Consider the following 27,360-nt stretch of genomic DNA (forward strand, 5'->3'; position numbering starts at 1 on the left):
AGCAAAGATAGAAAAAAAAATAGGAATTGCATTTTCCCTTGTCATGCTTGTACTTCCCTTGAAGCGTTGTGTCAGTGTACGCCTAACTTGTCGCTGTGAAAAGATCTGAGCCGGTTTGACTGTTATGTTGCATTCCTCTCGGACCAAACACAAAATCACCAGAATTCGTAGATGGAATGTCAAGCACACACACACATCTTTTTATACACCAAAAATAAAAGTAATGTAGTGTTAGCAGGCTTTATTCGCAATTACCATGGCTATTCTATCCTTTTGAATACCAGAGACCTAGTAACGTCAACGTAACTAATGACTGATGTCATGTCATTATAATTATTAATGCGCTATTTTCAACTGTTGCTTCAGTTGCCTCTCTTCATTCCCCATGCATTAAGAACGAGTGTAGGCATATTGGATAGGCAAAACCTTTAATAATGTACTATAGCAATAGTAAAATGTATTAAAACAAACAACATAATGACATTGTTACATATTCACATTTGGACAGTTGAACAATTATTTTTCAAATAGACACAATTTAATAATAGACTAGGTACAACTTAAAACTAATGGTTGAGAGAATAGTATAAGAAAGAGAGCATGCACACTCTTAAAATGTTGGGCAACATATTGTACACAGAATTGGTTAAAAATTATCCAACTCTGGATATTTTTCAACAATTGCGGTGTAGTTTTCACCCAAAGTACACATTATCATTTAAAACTACCCAGAAATGGATAAAGTTTTAACCAATTGTTGTATGGACACTATGTTGCCCAACATTTTAAGAGTGGAGGAAAACAGAAGGAAGAGGGGAAATGAAAGAGGGAGAGGGAAGGATTTACAGAGGATAGGAGAAAGTGATGAACAAAGGATCATGAACGACATGGCTTGGATGAGCTGACAGGATGATGAAGTGTGAGAAGGTTAGAAAAAGGAAAGCTTCACAAAGAAATGAGATCAGAGAAAAGTAAGGGAAATGAAAGAGAAAACAGATAAAAGATTAAGGGAAAACAAAAAAAAACAATGAAAAAGTAATTAATTGCATTGAATATGAGAAATGTTTGTATTACCGTCACATTCACAATATCATATAACAATGTCTAGCAGAGCAACATTTAGAGGCACAGTGGAAAATATGGAAAGGAAAATAGTGACGGAAAAGAAAGAAAAGATGAAAGAAAGAAGAAAGAGAGAGAATACAAAGCATTTCAAACAATGCGATAATTGATAAAAAATGAAATGGAAATAAAAACCTGCGTGTACATAAAAAAAACTTCTGAAGACACAAATATACATAGTAAATCATGCAAACATAGGATTGTAAATTTTTAAAAGGATCATGAGAAGTCTTTTAAGTTTGGTAAATTCAGTCAAATTCTGTCACATCCATTATTTTCCATCGTGATTGTAGCTCTAGAAAGGTGATAAGAATCATGAAAAAAATATTTTTCTGTTCGTACTGATGAAGGTCAAAGTAATATTTGTTATGAATTATAGACTCTATCCCAGCAATGAAATTGGTGAGCAAGGTAGAAAACGTTTTAAATTTTACACGAGATGGGTTTTATAAAAGCGTTGCTACCAGAGCTGAATAAAGCAAGGATAAATTGATTTGGTACATCGTTAAAACATGGAAACAAGATAAGCTTAAAAAGAATCCGTGGTCTTCTCGAAATTAACATATTTCCTCGTTCGGTTTAAGTCCTTGATGAGATTACATTGCATTATTAATAATGAAATCATATGCCATTTTAAGTTCAATAATCGCCACTTCTTGAGTATTGAAAATGTAAAACAAAGGTATTTATTTTCAAGACATTGCTAGTAAATGACTTTTTCATTTTCCCTTCACAATTTGCAACACCCACAATCTTCCGTTATACCTTGGTATTTGAGTCAACCACCCCTCTATATTCCAAGTTTCAATAATATTATTGAGTACTTATTTTTTCAGCTCTTCTATAATCATTATGAAAGATGCACATTTTGCTTCTATTTATCTTCCTTGCTTTTACATATCCTTCCCTTTTCCTTCTACTCCTCTCTTTAATTCCATTTATAATACACATAAAGTCATTATGTAGATCAGTCCAGCCCCATTCTGCTTATTCGTAGTCAGGGTCTAATTAAAAAGATTGGAATAGTAAGTAATTTGACAAACATTGTGTACCGAAAGCCTCCCGTTGAATTATCTTCCCTGTCCTCATTCACCATGCACTGCAAACTAAACGTACAGGGGCTTCAATTTAAGTAATTGGAAATCCATTTCCACTGTATCAGTCTCCTTTGCATTAGCTGCGATAAAAGTCTCGTGGCATATTCATGTACGGTTGGGCATTATGTGCGCGTAATTAGGACGTTGTACCTGCATGGACGATGAAATTAATCCTAATTGAAATCTATATTTATTCATTCAAAGTTTATGCATGATGTTAATTTAACGTGTTTCAAGAAATGAAATTGGCCACTTATGTACGAAAGAATGAAATGCTATTGCTGGTCAATCATATGCAAAGTATTTGTTAATAAATTCATTTAGATTGGATAGGTGTAAATGAATTCCATATACATTTTAAAGTATGTATAGGCCTTTTAGGTATATGATCACTAATGTCACGCATCTGTGTGTATGTACCATTTCCATTAACGATGAAAGCGACATCAGGAGAAGTCCACTTAAATCTTAAGGTACAGAAATGCGAAACCTAAAGCACATTTAGAAAGCAAAAGAGCCAATGATATTGCCCTTTAATAGTTGAAAATGATTTTTGTAAAAGTCAATTATTTGCGCTTCATTTCTTTGATGTTCGTAGACTTGTGGTTACTAACAGCAACACCAAGTGATTGGAAATCACGATTTTCCTGTCAAATACCAATTGTGATACTCTTCTTAGCAGACGACATTTAACTTAAGATTTCAATATAGGAACTTCCGCCATTTCAAGTACGGGGTTATGACTGATGTTATTGGTGTAACAACACCAATACCATATTTTAACAGTAAACCTGAAATCACCGGTTGTAGCTGTTATCGGCGTTTGTGTTATCACTATGTTCTACACAGTGCTTAAATAATAAATAATATAATAATGTAGGATTTGTGTAGCGCACGTATCCACTAGTCAACTAGCTAGTCAACCGATTCCGGTGCGCACAGCTTTTTGAGGAATTACTTCCTGCCGTTACCCATTTACCTCACCTGGGTTGAGTGCAGCACAATGTGAATAAATTTCTTGCTGAAGGAAAACACGCCATGGCTTTGAATCGAACCCATGTCCTTCAGATTAAAAGACGAGAATCTTAACCACTAACCACGACGCCCCCAAATGATTAAAAGTTAGCCACATTTGGTGTTGGTATTAGTGTTATCACTAGGTTGTATACATGCAGTGCTTAAATGATTCATTGTTAGCTGCCTCTGGTGTTGGTGTTAGTTTTATCACTAGGTTCAACACAATGCTTAAATAAATCATTGTAAGCCGCATCTGGTGTTGGTGTTACCACTCGGTTATACACAGTGATTAAATGACTAATATTATTGTTAGCCACTTATGGGGTTGGTGCTGGTGTTATCAGTAGGTTGTACACATTAATTAAATGATTGTTAGCCACTTCTGGGGTTGATGTTGGTTTTATCAGTACGTTGTACACAGTGCTTAAATGATTCTAGTGTTGGTGTGTGTGTTATCACTATGTTCAACACAGTGCTTAAATGATTCAATGTTAGCTACCTGTATCTACAGTAGATATTAATATGCTATTTTATGTTGTACTGATTTACACAACTAGTTGAGTAGTCGTGAAAGATGTCTTCTTTTACGTTCTTGAATGCATAACCAAACTCTCACACACGCACACCGTATCAAGTGGCCATAAACAACAATAAATCCTCATCCTACATAATACGATATCGATCTATAGTGCAACCAATTAATTTGTTTTAACGATGTTTACACGATTTGACTGTGCTCTCAATGCCGTTGATTCTTTTGTGAAATCATAACGTGGAAAACATGAAGAAACCAAGGTCGTATAAGATTAAGCACCTGCATGTCCATATAGACATCTGAAAGGAAATTGTAATTTAACACGGATAAATAGGGCAATTGTGAAAACGATGGAGTCACTTGAGAATAAAATGAACCAATAAAAGCCTCATTCAGACGTGAGTTCCTAGTCGGAGTAAATTTTATGAGGCATGGTTTAAATGTCAAAGATACTTATCAGACATAGGCTGTTGTAGTCGGAGTAGGTTCGGAGGAAGCCAAGTCAAGAGTAAGGTCGGTAAAAAGGTCCGAGTCACTCCGACTTTCCTCCGACCAACATACCCCTGGTTCTTTCAGATTTCACTATCACGACTAGCCGGTCGGAGTCCGTGCGGACAGAACTTGGAGTATGAACTATGAACTAATACGACCTCGCCAAAACTTCCGGGGTCAGATTGCCATGTTGACATTTTGTGTAGTACAAAAGACAGGAACAGAAAGTGAAAGAGAGAGGAAGAGATGGAAAGAGAGAGAAAAGAAAATCGAACATTTTGTCCGTCACTTATATAATTTACATGAGACACAAGGTTTGATTATCATGTAAGGTTTTCCCGCTATATACTTTTTTTGCATTTTTCTTCAGCAAGTAGCAAGAAAGCTTAAGCTCACTTTTTTTAGTGCTGGGGGCGGGGTGCGTAATCTTTTATGAAAAACTAAAAAGCGAGGGAGCGAAGCGAGCAAACTCGTAATATGGGTGTTTCTTGAATTAGGTAAAGCGAAATTGAAGAATTTCTTCCATAGTTTTGCTATATTTTGTGTAAATTTTCTGCAAAAAGTAAATTTTCAAAAATTCTGGTGAAGGGGGGAGGGGGAAACTGCCGCTGTACCCCCCCCCCCCCCCCGGCTGCTTAAGGTCATGTTCTTCGGGATATCAGTTAATCTTTTACTGTGAGTGCAAATGGCTCCAAAAGGTATATCGTGAAGGAGCTCGTTAGAAAGAGGAGATGATTCTGTCATTATAATAAAAGAATCATCGAGGTTTGAGTATATACTTGACACTAAAGTACATGATTTTTTTTTCTTGCATTAAATTGCTGTACCTTCTGAACCGAAGACATTGTCTTGAAGAGCAAGGTAAATATGGACGTTACCCCCCTTCTTTAGCGGTGGTCATTCACGTAAGCTTGGTAATTATGTCAAAGATCGTGATGACGCCATCTCAATAACACTTGGATGTATAGCACGTCCTCCCAAAAATCCCTCTGACCTAGGCCGGCTGAATTAATTCCAAGATGTGGTAGTATTTCTGCATTGTCTTTAGCATGTTAACACCCACCTACGATCCAGGATCTGAGCAGGGATATTTCTCTGATCTATTCAGGCTCATCAAATCATAAACTTGAACAAGTGCAGAAGGGTAAGACTCATTAAAAATGAAGTTTTTGTAATGATTGATAGAGGATCAGTGCACCAACATGCAAGAAAATATGAATGATTGATAAGTATAAATAAGCTGAAAAATTAAGTGCAAACCACAAGTGAATCACACTTTGCGAAAGTGAACATTACTTGTGATTTTTTTTTCATTTTTAAAGGACAGTGAATTAACTTGAGCTCATAATAAACTCGTAATAAAAAAGACATGAAAACATCAATGCAATATTTTTGGAATTAGGCATGAAACAGACATTGTTTCTATTGTCCATCTCCCATTATCAAACTTGAGATGAATTGAAAGCCAAAAATCAAATGAAAACATGAAAACCAATCGAATTGGAAATATTTTGATTAGAAGAGAAATCCCTAAGACTATATTTAAACAATTTCACCGTTTAAATCAGCAACCAAATATACAGAAAGACATTTTAGATCTGTTCAACTATTCAAATTATTCTTAACACATCGAATGCTTTTACAAGGAATACGAGTAAAGGATATTTAGCATAATTAAATGTAATTTACCCATATTTCATAATTCATGATTATACAAATAGAATCGTATGAATACAACTATTTTTTATAATGTAAAAGATGCACAAAATAAAACAGATGGCCTTTAAACTCAGTATTTCTATACATAAAGTTGACGCTGAAATGACCATAAAACATGTATCAATTTCCCGTTAATCAAATGGCGTATCGTTTTAAAAACGTTCTGACGAAAATAGTTATAATGAACAAAATAACTTAGTTTCCTACGCCAAACTTTGACAAAATGGTTCCTCACTGTTATTTGCTACCGCCTACCATTCCAGCATGTTTATTACTCGGCCTAACAACTAAATAGAACAAATTTTTAACATTAAACCTTAATTTGATATGAATTAGAAATAGTTAAGACAGGAAAAGTCTTCTCCTCTTTCTAATATTTTCATTATACTCAGAAATTACATTCTGATTTCTATAATTTCAACTCAGCAAAAGGCTGGGAAATTGCCTGCGAGCAATTGGAACGTGTCTGTGAATATCCCGCCTAATTCAAAAAGAAGAATCACCATGGAAACCGATGATCGTCAGTGTGTATTCCATGTCCCTTATGTCTGATATCCAAATACAGAAAATAAGATGATGGGGGTTTAAAATATGTAGCATGGAAGCATATAAACACAGAATAAAAAGGCATTAAGGATATTGATGAAAGTATCAATAGAACCCTTTTCGACAAGGTGCACTACTACATCCCCAACCACACAAAATAAAACAAAGCGGTAATTCGCTTCTTAACAACCCTTAAGCTCTTAGATGAATACTTGATAACTGTTAAAGTGATTGTTTAACATTGGTTTGACTTTTAAAAAATCTGAGCTAGAAGGTCACACTTGTCACCTATGTCTGTGATATGTTACAAAAATGAAGCCCTGAAAAAATTGCGGTCTAAAATCATTATTTAGTGCTTCAAAAATTGAAATATAAAGTGACCGGAAACACCATCTTAATTTCATCCCATACAGTTATGTGTACTATTTAGGCATCTATAAGACGCCTATTCACAAAATCAGGGTTTGCCTTGTAGTTTTAGCTTTTCATTCTCAATAATGGTTGTTTTCAGGGTTTATTAGTTCTAATACATGCACTTGTACATATGTTTCATCTTGGTTTGATAATTTTTTAAATCGGCTGCTCACAAAGTTAAACAATGCCTTTAAGCTTGTATATGTTTGTATGACAATTGCTTTGGCCGCAAAATAATTAACTTCTTTATCCTACAAAATTGGTATAATAATACATGAATCTGTGAAAAACATTTCTTATACATGAATATATGAAATACTGAGACATATGGATGGATTAGTGAAGAAATATGTATGAAGATTGTTTATTAGTATGTTACTGTTTTTGCGCTTGTGAATGCATGTAAATGCGCTCGTGTGCGTGTGTGTGTGTGTGGGTGTGTGAGGGTGTGCGTATGTACATATGTGGGTGTTTTGTGCCTGTCAGGCTGTGTGTTGAATGTGTGGGACACAGTGGGTGTGTTAATGAAATATATCATTTTTAGATCAAGGTCAGAAGGTAGAGTTCCTACTCAAGAAGAGAGTATTCAGAGAGTCGTAGAATATCGAAATGAAGAAAAAGCAATAGCTATTAAAAGGAACAAGTTAGACAAGCATTTATTAAAATGGGAGAGAATGTACCGAAATGGCAGGACTGAGGGCGATATCCAGGTGTGATTTGGGAGAAAGTGACTGTGTAGGTGTGTGTGAGGGTGTATGTGAGGGTGTGTGTATGTGTGTTTTGGGGGGAGGGATAATGAAGTTTTCCTTTGGGATGGGTGATTCTTTGGGATGTTTTTTTATTTATTTATTTTTTTTTTTTATTTTTTTTTTTTTACTTGTCGATTTCTTTTTTTTGATTTGCTTTGTCTTTGATGAGTGCAAGCCAAGTAATCTCATATAGTTTTAAATCATTGTTGAATATTTGATACATGAAAGGAAAAGTGTTAGGCATATTATATGTTTTTTTTAAGGGGATCCTAGTGTCAGTATATCTATTTGTTAATTGGTTTGTTTTGGATTTGGGTCTACTTTGTTTTGTTCTTTCTTTGTATTCCATGTATAAATAGCCCTCCACAAATGTGCAAGGGAAGACTTTTTGATTGGGGCGGGGGGGGGAGGAGTGGTGTTTCAAACATTTTTATAACTGATTTCATTGTTTCTCCTTTAAGTTATATATGATTTATGCTGGTATTAAGTTAGTGAAAAATGTCCAAATATGAAATGTAAAATATTATGTGTTTTGAAATGTTAATTTGAAATGTTATATATTTTTGTTCATGGAATCAGAATAAAACAATATGAAAAAAAAAAGTGTTAAACCATTTTTATAACTGATTTCATTGTTTCTCCTTTAAGTTATATATGATTTATGCTTGTATTAAGTTAGTGAAAAAAGTCAAAATATGAAATGTAAAATATTATTTTATGTGTTTTGAAATGTTAAATTGAAATATTATATTTTTGTTCATGGAATCAGAATAAAACAGTATGAAAAAAAGTGTTAATCTGGTGGTCTGACTAAACACTTATTTTCTTTCCTCTTCTTGAATGCAATGGCATCGTCGCAATTTATTGTTTATGTAGTCTTCTTTTTGTGATATATCTTTGAAGTGAAATACGATTCAATGCAAACGTCCCTCTTGATACCAAATTATTAGCTACAAGTTGGTTACACAAAAAAGAAAAATAATATCCCTTCCCACTTATCATCCCCTCTCGCCAAAAAGGGAATGTGGCAAAGTGATGACTATTAATATTAGTGTTATCTAAACAGAGTTAAGTGATTTTTAACGTGTGAATAAAAACAGCTAAAAATCTATTAGCCACAATGTTCAACTCAAGATGGATACTGTATATGATGAATTAACATTGAAATAAGTCATGTAAAATGTGACGAAGATTTTAACATCCTACTTGTTAAAAATGATGGATCTTACCGTAGAAATAGGAATATAATAGAATACTAGCAGAATAGAAATTAGAATAGAATATAACTGTAGAGAAATAAAATCCTGATATTCATCTTCGTGAAAAAATGTTTTCAGTCTTTCCATGCTTTAAGTTTTTATTTATCTTTTTTCTAAATGGAATATGTTGAAAGCATTTTCTGCCTATGTATTAAATTATCATATCAGGAATATGTAAGCAAGATAATTTGATGATAATGATAATAGTGATCAATAATAGTATTAATGATACGTACGTTTATATAACGTTTAAATATTCTGTTTCGAAGCGCTTTGCATGGTATTTATTTCACCTATTCATACAATTGATACTTAATGAGAAGAAGATTTTAACACCCAATTGGTTAAAATTTGTGGATCCGACCGAAGAATTGAAAAAGGGATTAGTATCCTGATATCGTATTAACAGTTTATCCTCAAGAACACTTATATGATAAAGTTAATTAGAAGCAATTAGGCATAATTCGAAGAACATTGTACTCTAAGATCATTGTTATAATTACTTTCTTGATTCTTAATCTTGATCAAGAGACTGCAGAAAGATATGATCATGATTTTGTAATGAACTACATTTGTAATGGTTGATAGTATGATTTGTCAAGTAGTATAGTTATCAGTAAATTGCAGTGAACACGAAAGTCTTTTTTTTGTTTTGTGAGCTGGAAGGGTGTTTCCAACAGAAAGATGATTTTCTGTATAAATTATTACTAAAACTCGATTTTGAAATTTGTTTTTCTTTGTAATAATGTAGTGAATAATTAACTTTGGTTTATATGAAATAATATTAGAATTTATTGCAATTACTGTCAAATTTTAGCATAAATTTGCCCGTTTTCTTCAACAATTTCTCCATGCGTGTATTAATCGATCCGACAACTTGGTCTTATTTCCAGCTAGTTGCTTCTCCTCCTTAATTTCTATCAACAACAGGGTCAAAGATAACATGTTGTTTCTTAAAGTTATGGAGCAATCTCATCACTGTTAGAAAATCCTAAACTAAAAAAAAACTTATATTATTGCTTTTATAGGAGTCCTTGATCACATGAGGAGACGTCTCCCCATCCCCCTTCCCATGGACCATCTCACAAAATCACCACTTGTGGTAGTAGTAGGAGGAGTAGAAGTAGCAGTAAGCAGCAGTAGTATGTTGTTGTTGTTTTAGTTTACACTGCGCATATCAGCAGTGAACATTTGCACCAGTGCACTGTAAATTCAGAAGAGCTACACTCTGAATTCCCAGGATTTAAAATAAATCAGAATGGCTGAATATTAGATTTAGATTTAAACCTTTTTATTTGAAATAAATCTAGAAGATTTGAATTCAAATCTTTTGAGATTTAAAAGTTAATCTTTGAGATTTGAAATATATTCAAAAGTTGGCTGGTCACTATTCACAGCCGATCTGGATTTATTATGAATCTTAAAATTTGGAGTGTAATCTGATCCCTAATCACACTCCTCTCAGAGTGAGACGAGGGACCAGTTATTTTGGATTTTATATCTTTTGAGAGTGCATTATAGCTCCGTCTGGAGTGAACAGTCTATATATTTAGACATTTTCATTAGGAACTATATTGCACTCACAAATAGATGTAAACCCCACTCCATAACGACTGGTCTTACGTCTCACTCTGAGAGGAGTATGATCAGGTTAGCTCTTTAGCATTTAGAGTGTAGTAGTAACAGAATATTCTTTAACAAATAGCTTTAAATCGGATTTAAAAGTATACTTTTAGTCATTTTGTGGTTCTCATCTAATAAAAAAGTACATCCCATAAAGGACCCATATAATTATGTGGAGGCATGTTCATGATTTTCTTCCTGTTTTCTTTCTACTATGCTGCAGTATTCTATTTGCTGATATTGTTGGTTTCACTGCTATGTCGTCCAAGATGACTGCTCAAGAGTTAGTCAAGACGCTTAATGCTCTTTTTGCCAACTTTGATAAACTTGCCGAGGTGAGTTAATTGATTATGTTATGGGAAATAAAATATGATATGCAGTCTAAGTTGAATCAATTGTGAATTGGAGTAAAATGATTTCCACCAGTGTTGTGTGAACATTATGTTTTACTGAATCATTTTTCCCCTCATTTTATAGCACTATATTCATGGACTTATTTATATTTTTTTATATCTGGCAAATATTAATATATATTTTACAGATGTAACAAATATAAATAAGTCCATGAGTATAGCCTATTGGGATAACATTTCATTAATTTAATGAAATTTTGCCCCAATAGTCTTTATCAACATGTAGTAATGTCATCAATCGAAATAAGAGCAATGCTTCTCAAAGACCAGACAAGAGTTTAAAAAAAAGTTCACACTATTTGTATATTCATGTCAAATGGAAATTGACTATAGATAACCAGATGATTCAGCATTATATTTCAAATAACCAAAATAATAATTGTTGATGAAACATAAACCCTTTGATTTGCCCTTCTTAGAAGAACAACCAGCTGCGTATCAAAATTCTTGGTGATTGCTACTATTGTATCTGTGGAGTACCTGAACAGAGAGTAGATCATGCTGTATGCAGTGTTCAGATGGGTCTAGACATGGTGGTTGCTATCGCGTAAGTATTTACTGGGGTGTCTACTTTGGTAGTGATGGTGGTTGCAGAAAATTTGAAAACTAGTATTCTTGAGAAAATAACCAAAAAAAATATGACCATCAGAATTAGATAACTAACACAAACCACTAATGTACTTTTTTTCTAATTTGATAAACGATTGATTACTGGTTTCTATCTAATTTTTATTCTTTCTTGTTTTTATATGAAAACCAAGTTTTTTCTCTCTTTATATTACAATGGAGATTAATTCATTAGGAAGTTTGATTATAATTACATGATTACATATATTTCATGTTATATGTAAGCACCAGCCAATGTGGAGAACCTTTTGAAAGAATTTTTAAATTCTTTTAAGTGATCTTCAGGCATTGACTGGTGGTCAGTTTTATAATGTTTATATTGAATGTTTCATGTTTGTTATTATCTTGCCTGGAAATAAAATAAATAAATACATTGTATGTCTAACAGCACTCATCTAAAATATATGAGTGTCTTGAGTGGGCAAACAAAATTTGAAGTTACAACCCACAGAACTTTCTAGGTGATTAAAAGTAAATTTATATGGATTGAAAATGATGTATAATCATATTTTCATTTTTTTAATGGAATTGGACAGGGCTGTTCGAAAGAGTACCCAATCAGGGGTTGATATGCGAGTAGGTATCCACACTGGAGCTGTGCTAGCTGGGGTGATGGGACAGAAACGATGGCAGTTTGATGTGTGGAGTACAGATGTTGTTTTAGCTAATAACATGGAATCTGGTGGAGTACCAGGGTGAGTAAAGCATTATGGAATCATCCAGAGGAGAGGTAGCAAAGGTTTCTCTTAGAATATGGGTGTTTTATATGCCTTTTATGTAACGGTTTGATGATGAGGGAGTAAGGATGCATTGGGTGTGTGTTATACTACAGGGTGTGTATGTGTGTTAATATATAAGGTGTAGATAGAATATAATTATGAGGATATGTATGTGTATAAGTATGAGGAGGCATCTGTATGGTGGATGTGTATGGAATGTTTGCACTCACGTTGGTATGGGGTTTTTTTTTTGGGGGGGGGGGTGGTGGGCCAGGACAACAAGAGTTTGAAGGGCTGAATTGTAATATTTGGGGAGTTGTCACTAAACAGAAAGTAATGTGGCAAAACTATTTTTGTTGTGTTGAAATCTTCTTTAATTCAAAATAATGTTTTCAATTTAAAGATAACATTGTGTATAAAAAAGACTGAATTTCACAACTAGGGCTTAGAAACAACTAATTATATCAAATGTAGTGTTCCCCTTTTCCTTTATTTTTGTATGATGAAAATAATTGTTTTCATTATTGCCATCATTATGAGTCTCCATGATGACATGTTGGTTGAAGCTGAATTTTGATAAATGCTGCTAAATGTTAAAGTTGGTACACTGTGTGATAATATGCTAAACATTGTGCTATTCTGAGTTTGTATTTGAGTGAGTGTGCGTGTATGTGCATGCACTTATGTTGTTCAATCTCTAATAGGATTTTTGTTTTCAGGGCCATACCAAACAAGCACTTAGCTTTTATTTTTGTCCTTACCATATTTAATAATAATGTTCTGATTATCTGCTGATATAATGTTTGAGTATGTTATATATGGTTTTACTCTGTGTATATGATTATGGCAAAATTAAAATCAATCTTGACTCTTCAATCTTCAATTTTAATTTTGCAATATTTTCTCAATGATTTTCAGTGTTGGCTTGAATATGCCTCTAGACAACAGTATAATTTTTCTTTCTTTTTGATCCCTAGCCCATAGAAAGCCATTTACTCCTCTTTTCTTCTTTTCTTTCATTTTGCTTTCAATTCTATTATTCAGATTATGTTTCTTTAGTTCTATTATATGATTTTTGTATGTTTATGGCTAAGTGAATGTCAACAATAATTGTGATAATAATGATAATGATAGTAATGTTAATGATCATGAAGATGATAATTATAAAAAATGATAATAGTGATACTACTACTACTACTACTACTACTACTACTACTACTACTACTACTACTACTACTACTACTACTACTACTACTACTACTACTACTACTACTACTACTACTACTACTACTACTACTACTACTACTACTACTACTACTACTACTACTACTACTACTACTACTACTACTACTACTACTACTACTACTACTACTACTACTACTACTACTACTACTACTACTACTACTACTACTACTGCTACTGCTACTGCTACTACTACTATTACTACTACTACTAATAATAATAATAATAATTATGTTTTTATCATGAGAAATCAAATCAATCAATAAACATTTGTTCAATTTCATTTTTTGTTTTGTTTCCTAGTCGTGTTCACATATCACAAAGCACATATGATTGTCTGAATGGAGAATTTGATGTAGAACCTGGTGAAGGAGATACAAGGAGTGATAGCATCAAACAAGCAGGAATCAAAACATATTTGATCAAAATCAATAAGAACCAAAATAAGGTAAGATTTACTTTAATATCTTCTTTAACCCACAACCCCTTTTCAAAATTATAGGCTGCCCGACATTGTTAGAAGAAAAAAGATTTTGGCATCACCAAATGAGTTAGTTATTGAATATCATTTCACACATTGAATTGTAGGACCTTGTGTCTTAATTGGTGAAGTTGTAGAGACATTCGCAGTTTTTAACATATAAAGAACTAATCCTTAATTGGTAAGTGCAAAAAATGCAAAGATATATCCAGAAATCAAAAGTGAATTAGCACTGCCCCTGTGCTGCTAATGGTAGGTCATGACTGAATTGAAATCATGTGATTTAAACCTTTATGTTCTTATTGTTAGCCTCTAAGGGATATTAAAAAGATTTATGCAAACATTGTATCCTAATAATTTGGTTCGGTGCTTGAAAAATAATTTCATACTAAAAGGGAAATTAACTAAAAATTCGGAAATGCAACATACTTGCAAATATCACACCTTTTTGCAAACTTAAAGATGTTAGGTTTGACAAGTGGATTGAATAATTTTCTCCTTAAGCCTATGAGTATGGCAGGCTTGGAACTGAATGGCCACATGGAAGATGACATGGATGCACCTGCCTTAGAAAGTGTTCCTGAAAACTACGATAAAATCAAGAAAGACGAGGTATGAAATACTACAAAGATATATTGATTGACAACCATTAAAATGAAATGTCACCTTTTGTCAAAGATGAAATATGAAATACTACAAAGATATATTGATTGACAACCTTTAAAATGAAAGGTCACCTTTTGTCAACGATTGTCGCAATATTGCAAACGGGAGTAAACAGTATATACAAATTATAATTCAAATGTAAGTCATTAGTGTGTTTTAACCTTGCACATTGATGTGATCAAATTGTAAGATTATGATTATGACAAAAGTACAAAATAATCAAAACATATTTCCTAAGCAATTGTATAAAGCAATTATTAATTTGTTTCCTCCCTCTTGTTTAGATGGAAAAGGAACATCAGTTCAAAGAAAAAGGTAAAACAGTTTCCTTTGAACCAGAAGTAGAAGAGCGAGAGGAACAAAAGGATGAAAATCAAAAATTAGATGAAGCCATTGCAGAGAGAGAAACTAACACGTAAGTATTTGAATGATTAGTGTTTGGTTGTTTCTTTGTAAAATTTATAAATATGGTAATATTCATACTTTTTTCCAAAATATTCTTGTTTATAATTATATTCAGGTTATACACCTTGAATGTAATAAATGATACATAAAAATATATCAACGCTATATTGGTGTATTATTTTATATTGTATTAGGATGTTTCTGTTTATCTGTTTATGGTAACTCCTGTAGGAACTCGGCAGGGCAGCATTTTGCTAGTAAACGCCAAACTGGTATATAACCAATTACCTAGGAAACAATTTTAAGTCTAGGTTAATCAGTCATAGTGGCTGACCTTACAGACGACAGATATTACTCTCGGGCCTTTTTTATCAGAGTGGAGACATTGGCAGAGTGGGGATTCCAACTCACATGGTCTCACAGGCCTAATTCATTTCCCATAGACTTGTGTGTTAAAGTGGCACTTAAAAGAATTCATAAAAATAAGGAGGAAATTTGAGGGTTGAATACTACCAATGGATAGGATAAATGTCAGATATCTGACCAGAAAAGGGTACCTCGACCGGCTCATTTAAAAATAAATCAGCATTTATGAAGACTTCACCTGACGTGACCAAATTCATCACTTGACAGAGTAAAATGACCCTAATTCTTCCATTAGTAAAAATATATTTCCATATAGTGGTGATATATATTTCCAATTTGGAAAAAAGTAAGTTCAGTAGGTACCCTCCCTAGAATCAGTGTTAGATTGTCAGTCATATTCATTCATTTTTGTCAATCAGCAATATCAAAATTTAAAAATTGAGCAATGGGTTGGTTCGAATGAATATCGATGGCCTGCCAATTGTGATTATGCCTGTGAAACCACAACCTTGTGATTGTGAGTCCAATACTCTAACCACTGGAAAACACGACCCGTATGTTGTAATTGCAGTGATGAGCATACTAAATTTAATACCCAAGTTTTTTACTAGATCAAAGTCTAGATGATTCAAGTGTTAATGTGTTTATTTGTTTAAAGGAAACTTGGTGAGAAAACATACTTCCTGCTCCTGAGGTTCAAGGATAAAGCAATGGAATCCCGTTTTCAACAAGGAAAAGATCGGATGAGTGCTGCTGGTATATCTAGCGCCCTCATTGTCACATTATTTGTCTTCTTAGTTCAACTTCTTATGTTGCCAAGGTGAGTATTTGATATGTATAAATACTCTTTATGATGAACATTTTTAATTAAATGACTTTATAATTTGAGGGAAGTTAACTTAGCTTTAACAATTAGTTAGAATTGGCATATTTCGTACCTATTTTTATGAATACTTTTTTATTATCATGGTTATGCTTTGGCCAAATTACATTGATTCTTTTTCCTTACCATTGATACATTATCACAGTTGATTTTGAGAAAATGTGTGAAGGAAAAAAGGTTATCCGTTACTCACTCCTTAAGTCATTACAAGTTTGTGTGTTTGGAAAAATACCAAAATAAGGAAATACTAGACAAAAATGACAACATGCTTTTGTCAAAAATGGAGAAAAAGGAACTGTGTATTCATTGTCAGGCGCATTATTTTCTTCACACGTTTATAAGCTAGGACCAATTTTTTTTTCACTCATCCATGAATCATTAAAATAAGGATTCTATGAATAGATTTTGTATTACATAACATATGGAACAGCAATGCATATGTCATGTCATAAGATCAAAACTTTAATAATTCATAACTCTGTTATTAATTGTTTGATTTTCATTAAATCTAAAATGTTTTCCTTCTCTTTGTGCCTTTAATAAAACCATTATGATGATATATTTAATATGTTCAATGGTTGTGAGTGACTTTGAAATGGACTTTAAAAAGTTTGCAGAAAATTTTTGAGATATTTTGTTCTAAATATGATGTGTATTATATGTAATTAAAGACTAGCAAATGTTTTGTAAATTATCAATATGCTGATTTTATTCTCATAAGAGAATTAAAAAGGGAACAAAATAATATTTGATGTTGAAATCTGCTTCAATTTCCATCCTTATTTTCTCACATTTTCAGAACTGCAATAAGCATCTCAACTTTCTTTGTGTGTTTCATCATTCTGTCCATCATTACCTATGTTTCTCTTGCACCAAGCTTCAAGAAGAAATACCCATCTGTTCTTATCAATTTGGCAACGTTTGTAGAGCGCACACCATGGGCAAGGATTACATGTGCTACCTTTATTATCACCCTAGTTTCTGCTACTGATATTACAGATGTTGTAAGTTGATTTGTCAAATGTTTATAATGAATTCAGATGTGAAAAGATTAAATAATTTTATTATATTAAATGTCAAAACCTGAAAGGTTGGTGCCTGATTTATTAATCTTTATAAGTATTGAACATAATTTTGAGTCTGCATGTATTCTTATTCCAATAATAATTTTTAAGGTTATTTCATTCTTATTTTTTTTTGAAGCATGCAAATGAACCATTACCCAACCAAACTTGGCTAATTACTGTTACCATGTTGAATTCACACTATCTGAATATTGCGTTTACATTGTATTCCATAATTACTTTCCTATTTCTGCAGTTGACATGCGTTGATGAGTCAACTGAAAACATCACTGATCTGAACCCTACAGATAGACGTTGTCTCAATCCACACTACTTCAATTACATGCTTCTACTTGTCATGGTAAGTACAGGATGCCTCTTACACGAGATTTGCCTATAATGGAGTTCTTTATAACAGCACATTTAGAGAAGGAAGGCAATGCGTTGATATTAGAGTATTCTTTGGAATGTTTGAGGATGAACATATATAACATCCATGGTGTAGGTTTTCCATTAGGAATATGATGTATGTATCTATGGAATAGGTTCTCAGAGGGGTTTTAATCATGTTATGGAATGAAGTACCCTTTGGATTCAACTTGATGATAATTCTATGGTCACAATGATACAGTTTCTGGGAAACTTAACTGTTTCTTTAAATTCTTATCTCTTTGTGTTTTTTTTTTGTAGGCTGTAATAACTACCATGTTCCAGATCACTCATATTGTCAAGTTTCTTCTAACCATCCTCATCACAACATTCTATTGCATCCTAATGAACGTCATCAAACCAGATCTCTATAATCGTATTGATATTTTCCTGGTGAATACCGTGTCAGACAGGTAATCAAAGAGTCTATGGTGAATTTAGTTTATTAGACGATGGATGATGATTATGAAGGTGATGATATCAAGAGTGATTATGTAAATGGTGATAATTTTGACAATGTGTTTTTTTAATTTCATAATGGTGATCAGTGCTCTAGAGTGATAAAGGTGATTTAGCGTACCTAGGATTTTCCACAGGGCGGGGGGGGGGGGCAAAATCATCTGCCAAAAAATTTGACAAGTCCCCAAAAAAGTCCTCAACAGGATATAAAGGACATTTCGCACCAGAAAAAAAATGACAGAAAAAGGGCTTTCATTTTCAAAGGAGGGGGCCACTGGTGGCTCGTCAGGGATCAGTTGTGACTCGATCGTCAGGGGGGCAGGGATATGTCCCTTGCATGGGTTGTGACTCGTCAGGGGGGCAGTCTGCCCCTCCATAGTTACGCTAGTGGTGATGATATATTTAAATCAGGTTTGATGACTTTAATCACTGAATCATGATATTGATAGCATTGGTGAGTATGTTGATGATAATGATAATAGTAGTGATGATTATGACAAAGTTGGTAGTGATGATGATGACGAAGATGGTAGTGAAGATGATGACAAGGATGGTGGTAGTGATGATGAAGACGATAATGATGGTAATGATGATCATGATGGTGATAATGATGATGGTAATGAGGATGATGATGATGATAGTGATGGTAGTGATGGTAGTGATGATGAATGTAATGATGATGATGATGGTGATGGTGATGAATAGAGAGGTATGAAGTGATTAAATCATGCTTATATTTTCAAATGATCAATGAATATGACAAAGGCAACATTTGTAAATAATCCTGTCTGTGGGTGATCCTTATATCATCATGCTTGAATGATACAAACTTGTTATTCTATTATTGACATTGTCACAAGTTTCTCTGTTTTAATGTCTCCAGCAACCACAATGAAGTACCAAGTCGGATAGCAAACACTGTCCAGCTGGTAGTAGTTGCAGCTGCTTTGATATATTTCAATTCTCATGTAAGTTACGAATCTCTGGAACAATCAATTGTTATTTCCCTCTGAGGATTGAAGATATATAGAAAGATATTATAATGTGATCAAAATTCAATTTAATTCTTCAGCCTTTATAATGTTCTGGCACCCATCATTACTGAACTTCTGAAAACCATAATTTGTTTTTGAAAAGAGTTAGCGCCATTTACAGTGTTCTTGTAGATTTAATTTTTCGTTTTGAATTGGAAGAACCCAAAATATTTCCATTCAATTGAGGGTTTAGATGATATAACTCCATATGTGACTGAAAATATTTGAAAAGGGTAAACAGTTATATCAATGATTATTTTTATATAGCTTTTCTAATCATCAATGGTCACAATTATATAATAAACAGATTACCTCTATGATGTTATGAATAATAGACTATTCATGACAATATAGTTAGATACACTCTTTCATAATATTTGATTTTAACAACAAATTTGTTTCTTTGAAATCTGTTTGTTGCCTCTCTACCCCCAGAAATATGAGAGCCACTTTTTTACGATTCTCTTTTTTGCATTTTATTTTCACAAGCATTGTGCAATGATTTGTTTACTTTTCATATGTGCAGCTTGAGGTGACATCAAGACTTTTGTTTTACTGGAAGACTGAAGCAAAAGAACAGAAAGAGGAGGTGGGAAGGATGAGAGTTAAGAATGAAAATCTGGTCCTTAACATCATGCCTGAACATGTGGCAAAACATTTCTTAGGCAGTAAGAAAAGTGATGAGGTAAGGAAACATAATATGATACCTTGTTTTCGTATTGTCTATTGTTTTCTAGATTTAGTAATGCTGGAATGACAGAACAAGAGGTTAAAAACATATATAATGAAGAGGAGGTTTATAATTTACAATGTTGATAGCCCTAACAATGAGGAATGTTGGGTTTGCTAAATGAAAAGAAATTAAGATAAGAATATGAAAGAAATATAAAGACATTCATAGTCAAGAAACTGGTAAATGACAAAGACGAACATATTCTTTCATGAGCTTGGATGACTTTCTTAAAAGTCTGGTGAACTAGATGAGGAATGCTGACATGAGGAGTCATGGCCCTTGAAAACGGGGGTGCTGTGTGTAATCTCCATAGGCAACACCACCTGGAATACTGGTAGGTGTTGAGAAATTGAGAAATAAGCAAAATGACCTATATTTTGTAGTGAAAACCCTTTTTTGTCAATTTTTTATCAGCACCCCCAGTTAGTGAGTTGATAGCGAAAGACCTTGGATAATAATTATAAAGAGTAGTTAGTAAGTTGGTAGCTAAAGACTAGAGGTAATAAGGAGTAGTTAGTGAGTTCAAGACCATGGTATGCAACACCAGACCTGAGTTTCTTTATAAAATTCCATAGCAATGATGGGATGTAATCCCATCATTTAATGATAAAAGGGAAATTATTGTGATCTGTGTTGGCTGTGTTAGAAAAAGATGAGTTCCATGAATGCTCATGTGCTCAAACAAAAATGAAGGGCAATTCGTGTAAACTATTTTCTTCTTGTTTCTTCTTTTTTTTCAGGAGCTGTATGCTCAGAGCTATACTGAGTCTGGTGTAATGTTTGCATCCATGCCAAACTTTTCCGACTTCTACTCTGAAGATGCAATCAACAACCAAGGCACCGAATGTCTGCGATTCCTCAATGAAATCATTAGTGATTTTGATGATGTGAGAAATTTGATATTGTTTAGTTATTCTTATTATTTATCACTTAAAAATAATACCTGTTTCTGGCTTTATATGGCACTGATCTAAAAGTATGACATTCTTTCTATTGAGAATCTGAAAATGCATATTACTAGAATTGTTATTGTAAACTGACTATAATGTTAATGAAATATAGGCCTTCCAATAAAGTGCACCTCCAAACACATACCTGATATACATATAGTATACAATGTTACATATTTTTGTACTTTTTATATTCCATCAGCTTCTTAATGAACCACGGTTTAAGTCTATTCTTAAGATCAAGACAATCAACAGTACTTACATGGCTGCATCTGGAATGTTTCCTAACCCAGAGGAGATTCATTACCGAGATGATATGGAGAGATGGCAACATCTTGCTGATTTAGTAGATCTGGCCTTCTCAATGAGGAATACATTGGACACCATTAATGCACAGAGTTTCAATAATTTCATGCTCAAAATAGGTGAGAAAATAATCCCTTGACAAAGTATGTCCAATTCTCCGTAACTTTGTACAAGAGCCATGAAGTTGATCCAGTTTATAGGAAATGGGTCAATTGATCATTGAAAAAGTGAGTCTTAACAGTCATGAACCCTCTTGAACAAAATATTAATCAACTTTTGTTGATAAGGAAAATGGATGTTGTAAGAATATAGCAATTTTATAAGAATGCTTAATTCATTTAGTAAATAGACAGAATGGTTACTCAAGGCTTTAGATTGATCGAAAGAAACATAGAATATTTCTTAAAGCAAGTAATATGAATAACAATTACTTCTTATAAAGTACTTTGTCAAAAGTAACAAAGTGCTACAAAGCAAACTTACACAAGTCTTCATCAAAATGAGGTGACAAATTATTGCAGTTCATTATTTTTATTAAAACAGGTATGTCATCATAATGCTGTGAGCGAGTTGTCTTCTCCCAAGCTTTTCTTTTTTTACTTATTTTAACTTACAAATTTCCTTCACCGAAATGATAACAATATAGATTGACTACTGATTTGATTATAATAATGATACAGGTATATTTATCAAGGGAAGCCACTTCAATTCAGAAAACTGTTCTCCCAGTGTGCCTTGCTATTATTATTAATGTGTAAGATCATCATTGAAGCTGCAACTTTTATTTTGTTGAAATAAGCCTCAAAAATACAATTTAAGTATTTAATATGATAAAACAAGAAAGAAGAAAGATTGGACGTAACATTAGCCCCTTCATTGCACATTCATGATATTATGCATACAACTATTTTACCTAAATAATGCATAACTTTTTAATTTAAAGGGGAATGCAATTCCCGAACAATGAGGAAATTGAATCTAATGCAATTGATCACATACGATAAGATGTTCATCATGCAAATCTGTCAGACAAGTGTGACAAAAAAACTTGACAGTATGAATTTAACCAAACTCATTAACTTCATATTTTTCAATAATCCAGTCCTATACTTTTTTTTCAGTCCTCATGATTCTTATACCAAAACTAACACCCTGCATTATGATTTTATGTTTCAAAGTAACTTCTGGTTCTTCAATATATACAAATTTCCCTCAATTCTTCTTCCAGGCTGATTACGTTATGCACTCCAGGCGTTTACTAGCTAGCTACCATAGCTTGTAATTGTTTTTCCATAGGATGAAGCTGATTGATGGATTTCTTGTGCCAACTTTGGAAGATTATATATAGGCAAAATCATCATGGTACTTAGCATCATTATTCTTGTATAGAAAGAAGCCAAGCAAGTTCCAAATACCCCCCTCCCTCCATAGATTTGTCATTTCAAAGTGCTAAGTGCTGCATTGATAAATTTGTCAACTTTCATCCAACTATCTTGTTGTATATTTTGTTAGTTTTAGTCTTATATTCAAATCATCATTTTTGACCTGGATGTGTTTTATCCCTTTGAATCCTATCTTGTCATGTTTTATGATGAACATTAGCTTTCAGGAGAACACATAGTGATGCTCTTTAAATAGATCTTTATTAGAAATTCATATCATCAGGATTTGATCAGGGTTTGTTGTCTATCAGTATGACAAAAGAAAGGTTTAAGCATATTGAAGGTTGCATAGACATGGTCCTTTATACTTGAGTTTGTTTGGTAATGAGTTTGTCTTTGTCTCAATACAGGTATAGACATGGTCCTTTATACTTGAGTTTATTTGGTAATGAGTTTGTCTTTGTCTCAATACAGGTATAGACATGGTCCTTTATACTAGAGTTTGTTTGGTAATGAGTTTGTCTTTGTCTCAATACAGGTATAAACATGGTCCTTTATACTAGAGTTTGTTTGGTAATGAGTTTGTCTTTGTCTCAATACAGGTATAGACATGGTCCTTTATACTTGAGTTTATTTGGTAATGAGTTTGTCTTTGTCTCAATACAGGTATAGACATGGTCCTTTATACTAGAGTTTGTTTGGTAATGAGTTTGTCTTTGTCTCAATACAGGTATAAACATGGTCCTTTATACTAGAGTTTGTTTGGTAATGAGTTTGTCTTTGTCTCAATACAGGTATAAACATGGTCCTTTATACTAGTTTGTTTGGTAATGAGTTTGTCTTTGTCTCAATACAGGTATAAACATGGTCCTTTATACTAGAGGTTGTTTGGTAATGAGTTTGTCTTTGTCTCAATACAGGTATAAACATGGTCCTTTATACTAGAGTTTGTTTGGTAATGAGTTTGTCTTCGTCTCAATAGAGGTATAGACATGGTCCCTAATACTAGAGTTTGTTTGGTAATAAGTTTGTCTTTGTCTCAATACAGGCATAGACATGGTCCTTTATACTAGAGTTTGTTTGGTAATGAGTTTGTCTTTGTCTCAATACAGGTATAGACATGGTCCTTTATACTAGAGTTTGTTTGGTAATGAGTTTGTCTTTGTCTCAATACAGGTATAGACATGGTCCTTTATACTAGAGTTTGTTTGGTAATAAGTTTGTCTTTGTCTCAATAGAGGTATAGACATGGTCCTTTATACTAGAGGTTGTTTGGTAATAAGTTTGCCTTTGTCTCAATACAGGTATAGACATGGTCCTTTATACTAGAGTTTGTTTGGTAATGAGTTTGTCTTTGTCTCAATACAGGTATAGACATGGTCCTTTATACTAGAGTTTGTTTGGTAATAAGTTTGCCTTTGTCTCAATACAGGCATAGACATGGTCCTTTATACTAGAGTTTGTTTGGTAATGAGTTTGTCTTTGTCTCAGTACAGGTATAGACATGGTCCTTTATACTAGAGGTTGTTTGGTAATAAGTTTGCCTTTGTCTCAATACAGGTATAGACATGGTCCTTTATACTAGAGTTTGTTTGGTAATGAGTTTGTCTTCGTCTCAATAGAGGTATAGACATGGTCCTTTATACTAGAGTTTGTTTGGTAATAAGTTTGCCTTTGTCTCAATACAGGTATAGACATGGTCCTTTATACTAGAGTTTGTTTGGTAATAAGTTTGCCTTTGTCTCAATACAGGTATAGACATGGTCCTTTATACTAGAGTTTGTTTGGTAATAAGTTTGTCTTTGTCTCAATACAGGTATAAACCATGGTCCTATCTTGGCAGGAGTAATTGGAGCTACCAAACCCCACTATGATATCTGGGGTAACACTGTCAATGTAGCCAGTCGAATGGAGAGTACTGGCCAACCAGGAAAGATACAGGTAACATTGCTTTATACATGAATATATTGATATTCAAATATTAATAAACTGTTGACAATTATATAATGAAATAGTGCATAATTATCATTCTATATTGTCTCAATTGTATCAAATCTGTTGTCAATTTTAATTTAAGGACGTTCCACAGTTAAAATGAAATCCGTGTCATTTTCACAAAATTTTGCACAGATATACTTTAGCATCTAAATATATATATATTCAAAAATTAACATGGGTTCATGTGCTTGATTTTTTGCTTTCGAGCTTGGAGTTCACCCATTTTAAAGGTCTCGAGAAATATGCAATGAAAATAATTTTGCATTTTTAGACCCCACAAGATAACGTTGGATTTATACCTCTATTACTCAAGCAAAATCCATCTAAATTTCGCAAAATTTTACATTATAGTTCAGAATAATATTGCTTTCCGTTTTGCTCTATAAAGAGAAGCAGGCAAGCAGCACGTTCAGTTTTGAAAAATAAGGTTTGAAAGACGACAAAACATATTCAAAAATTTTAAATTCATATAACAAATTTAAGAAGTACAATAAATGCTGCACTTTCGTCCAAACCCATGTCATTTTTACCAAATTTTTCAGGGTTGTAGAAAAAGGTATACTAAAGAGGTAATAACATTGAAAATTGGAGATTCATGTGCTTGTTAGTGAAAAGCACCAATAGATTTAATTTGTGCACTTTGATATTGGATAAACAATGATTTTGTTATTTTCTTTGTATGATGGGGTTGTGCTTTTTTTTAGAGTGGATCTACAATTATTTTTTATTCTTTGTATGACCAGTTTTTTTCAGATAAGATCTACATTTTTTTTTTTTGGAGGGGGGGGTATGACCAGGTTGTGGCTGCTTTTAGATTGGATCTACAGTTATATTTTTTTGTATATTTTGTATGACCAGGTTGTGGAATCTTGCATGAACATCCTCAAGAGATACGGCTTCAAATTTGAAAAGCGTGGATTGGTAAAGGTCAAAGGTAAAGGTGAATTAATGACATATTACTTGACAGGGAAAGAAGAAATGGCTAGGAATGATATGGACAATTCTATTCCAAACATGGTCGTTGTTTCTTAGAAAAAACAGCTAGGAATGATGTGGACAATTCTATTCCAAGCATGGTAGTCATCTCTTGGAAGAAACAGCTAGGGATGATATGGACAATTCTATTTCAAACATGGTCGTCGTTTCTTAGAAAAAGCAGCTAGGAATGAAATGGACAATTCTATTTCAAGCACGGTAGTCATCTCTTGGAAGAAACAGCTAGGGATGATATGGACAATTCTATTTCAAACATGGTAGTTGGCTCTTAGAAAAAGCAGCTAGGAATGAAATGGACAATTCTATTCCAAGCACGGTAGTCATCTCTTTGAAGAAACAGCTAGGGATGATGTGGACGATTCTATTCTAAACATGGTTGTCGTCTCTTAGAAAAAGCAGCTAGGAATGAAATGGACAATTCTATTCCAAGCACGGTAGTCATCTCTTTGAAGAAACAGCTAGGGATGATGTGGACGATTCTATTCTAAACATGGTTGTCGTCTCTTAGAAAAAGCAGCTAGGAATGAAATGGACAATTCTATTCCAAGCATGGTAGTCATCTCTTGGAAGAAACAGCTAGGGATGATATGGAGAATTCTATTCCAAACATGGTTGTTGGCTCTTAAAAGAAACAGCTAGGGATGATATGGACAATTGTATTTTTTTTAATGGTTGTCAGTTCTTAGAAGAAACAGCTGGGCATGGTATGGAGAATTCTATTCTAAAGACAGGAGAAGAAGGAGCTAGGAATGGTATTGACAAATTTCCACCTTTCAAGTGCTTAATGAAGATCAATGAACAAACTGATTCATTCTATTTCATTAAGAGGCATATTGTATAGTTAAAAGTATGTTGATAAGAGCCTTATTAAAAGTCAGACAGTACATCATGGTAAATGCTACCTAACTTGTAAATGTGAAAAATTGCTGTACAATGTTAATAGAAACTATATATTTATTACAAGTGAATATTCCAGTATGATATATTTATAAACATTCCATGTTTTCTTATGTAAACCCTCAGAGAATAAACATTGCACATAAATTTGATTTAGTTGTTTTGTTTTAACGTTGTTGCATGGTGGATCCTTGTTTTTCTGTCAGTAAAAAAATAAGTGTTCATGAAAATATAAACATTTGTGTGTGCCTGTATATCTTTAAAAGAAACAATAATCAATTGTTATAATATTATATATTGTTGTTCAAACTATTTCATTCTTCCCAATTTTTTTTTCCAGTGTAATTAGGTTTGAATAGAAGGATTGGAATACACTGCTGTTGAAGAGAGTATATATTTCCTTGCTTTTGTTTTCTCTTCCTAATAAATGAGTGTGGCTACATTATGTCTTTCAGTAGTTATATATGGCAGCATATAGACATGTACTATCACATAGTTGAAAGCCTTTCCCACTATTTAAATAGAGAGATGTGTTTATACTATCATGGGTGTATCTCAACAATTAACTAACCATGTTTGAACATGATAGTAAGGGGCAAAGTAGTAGTTTGATAGAGTAGTGTGAATGAGTTTTCCAGAAGCACCAGGTCTGGAATGACAGCTCTAATGAATGTCACATTCTTGAATTACAAACTCAAACAAGGTACTTTCATATGCATATTGGTCATATCTGTTCC

At 33.2% G+C, this 27,360-nt stretch overlaps 1 protein-coding gene across 5 annotated transcripts in view; it reads left to right on the forward strand.

Moving 5' to 3' along the window:
* LOC121428888 (adenylate cyclase type 3-like) overlaps nt 1-27,094 on the forward strand; it is a 75,472-nt gene extending 48,378 nt beyond the window's left edge. For 4 of the 5 annotated variants that reach the window (XM_041625788.1, XM_041625775.1, XM_041625766.1 and 1 more), the window contains exons 5-20: nt 10,797-10,908; nt 11,406-11,533; nt 12,150-12,308; nt 13,878-14,022; nt 14,560-14,667; nt 15,006-15,136; nt 16,151-16,312; nt 17,175-17,379; nt 17,696-17,800; nt 18,130-18,281; nt 19,211-19,295; nt 19,888-20,046; nt 20,835-20,981; nt 21,247-21,469; nt 24,549-24,673; nt 25,589-27,094. In XM_041625788.1, the coding sequence (XP_041481722.1) occupies nt 10,797-10,908; nt 11,406-11,533; nt 12,150-12,308; nt 13,878-14,022; nt 14,560-14,667; nt 15,006-15,136; nt 16,151-16,312; nt 17,175-17,379; nt 17,696-17,800; nt 18,130-18,281; nt 19,211-19,295; nt 19,888-20,046; nt 20,835-20,981; nt 21,247-21,469; nt 24,549-24,673; nt 25,589-25,762 (2,320 nt within the window). In that variant the 3' untranslated portion in view covers nt 25,763-27,094. The remainder of the gene's footprint in view (nt 1-10,796; nt 10,909-11,405; nt 11,534-12,149; nt 12,309-13,877; nt 14,023-14,559; nt 14,668-15,005; nt 15,137-16,150; nt 16,313-17,174; nt 17,380-17,695; nt 17,801-18,129; nt 18,282-19,210; nt 19,296-19,887; nt 20,047-20,834; nt 20,982-21,246; nt 21,470-24,548; nt 24,674-25,588) is intronic. The other variant, XM_041625796.1, reaches the window with a different exon arrangement.
* The last annotated feature ends 266 nt before the right edge of the window (nt 27,095-27,360 follow it).

This window comes from Lytechinus variegatus, chromosome 1 (genome assembly GCF_018143015.1).
Source record: "Lytechinus variegatus isolate NC3 chromosome 1, Lvar_3.0, whole genome shotgun sequence".
In the NCBI taxonomy this organism is placed as follows: domain Eukaryota; kingdom Metazoa; phylum Echinodermata; class Echinoidea; order Temnopleuroida; family Toxopneustidae; genus Lytechinus; species Lytechinus variegatus.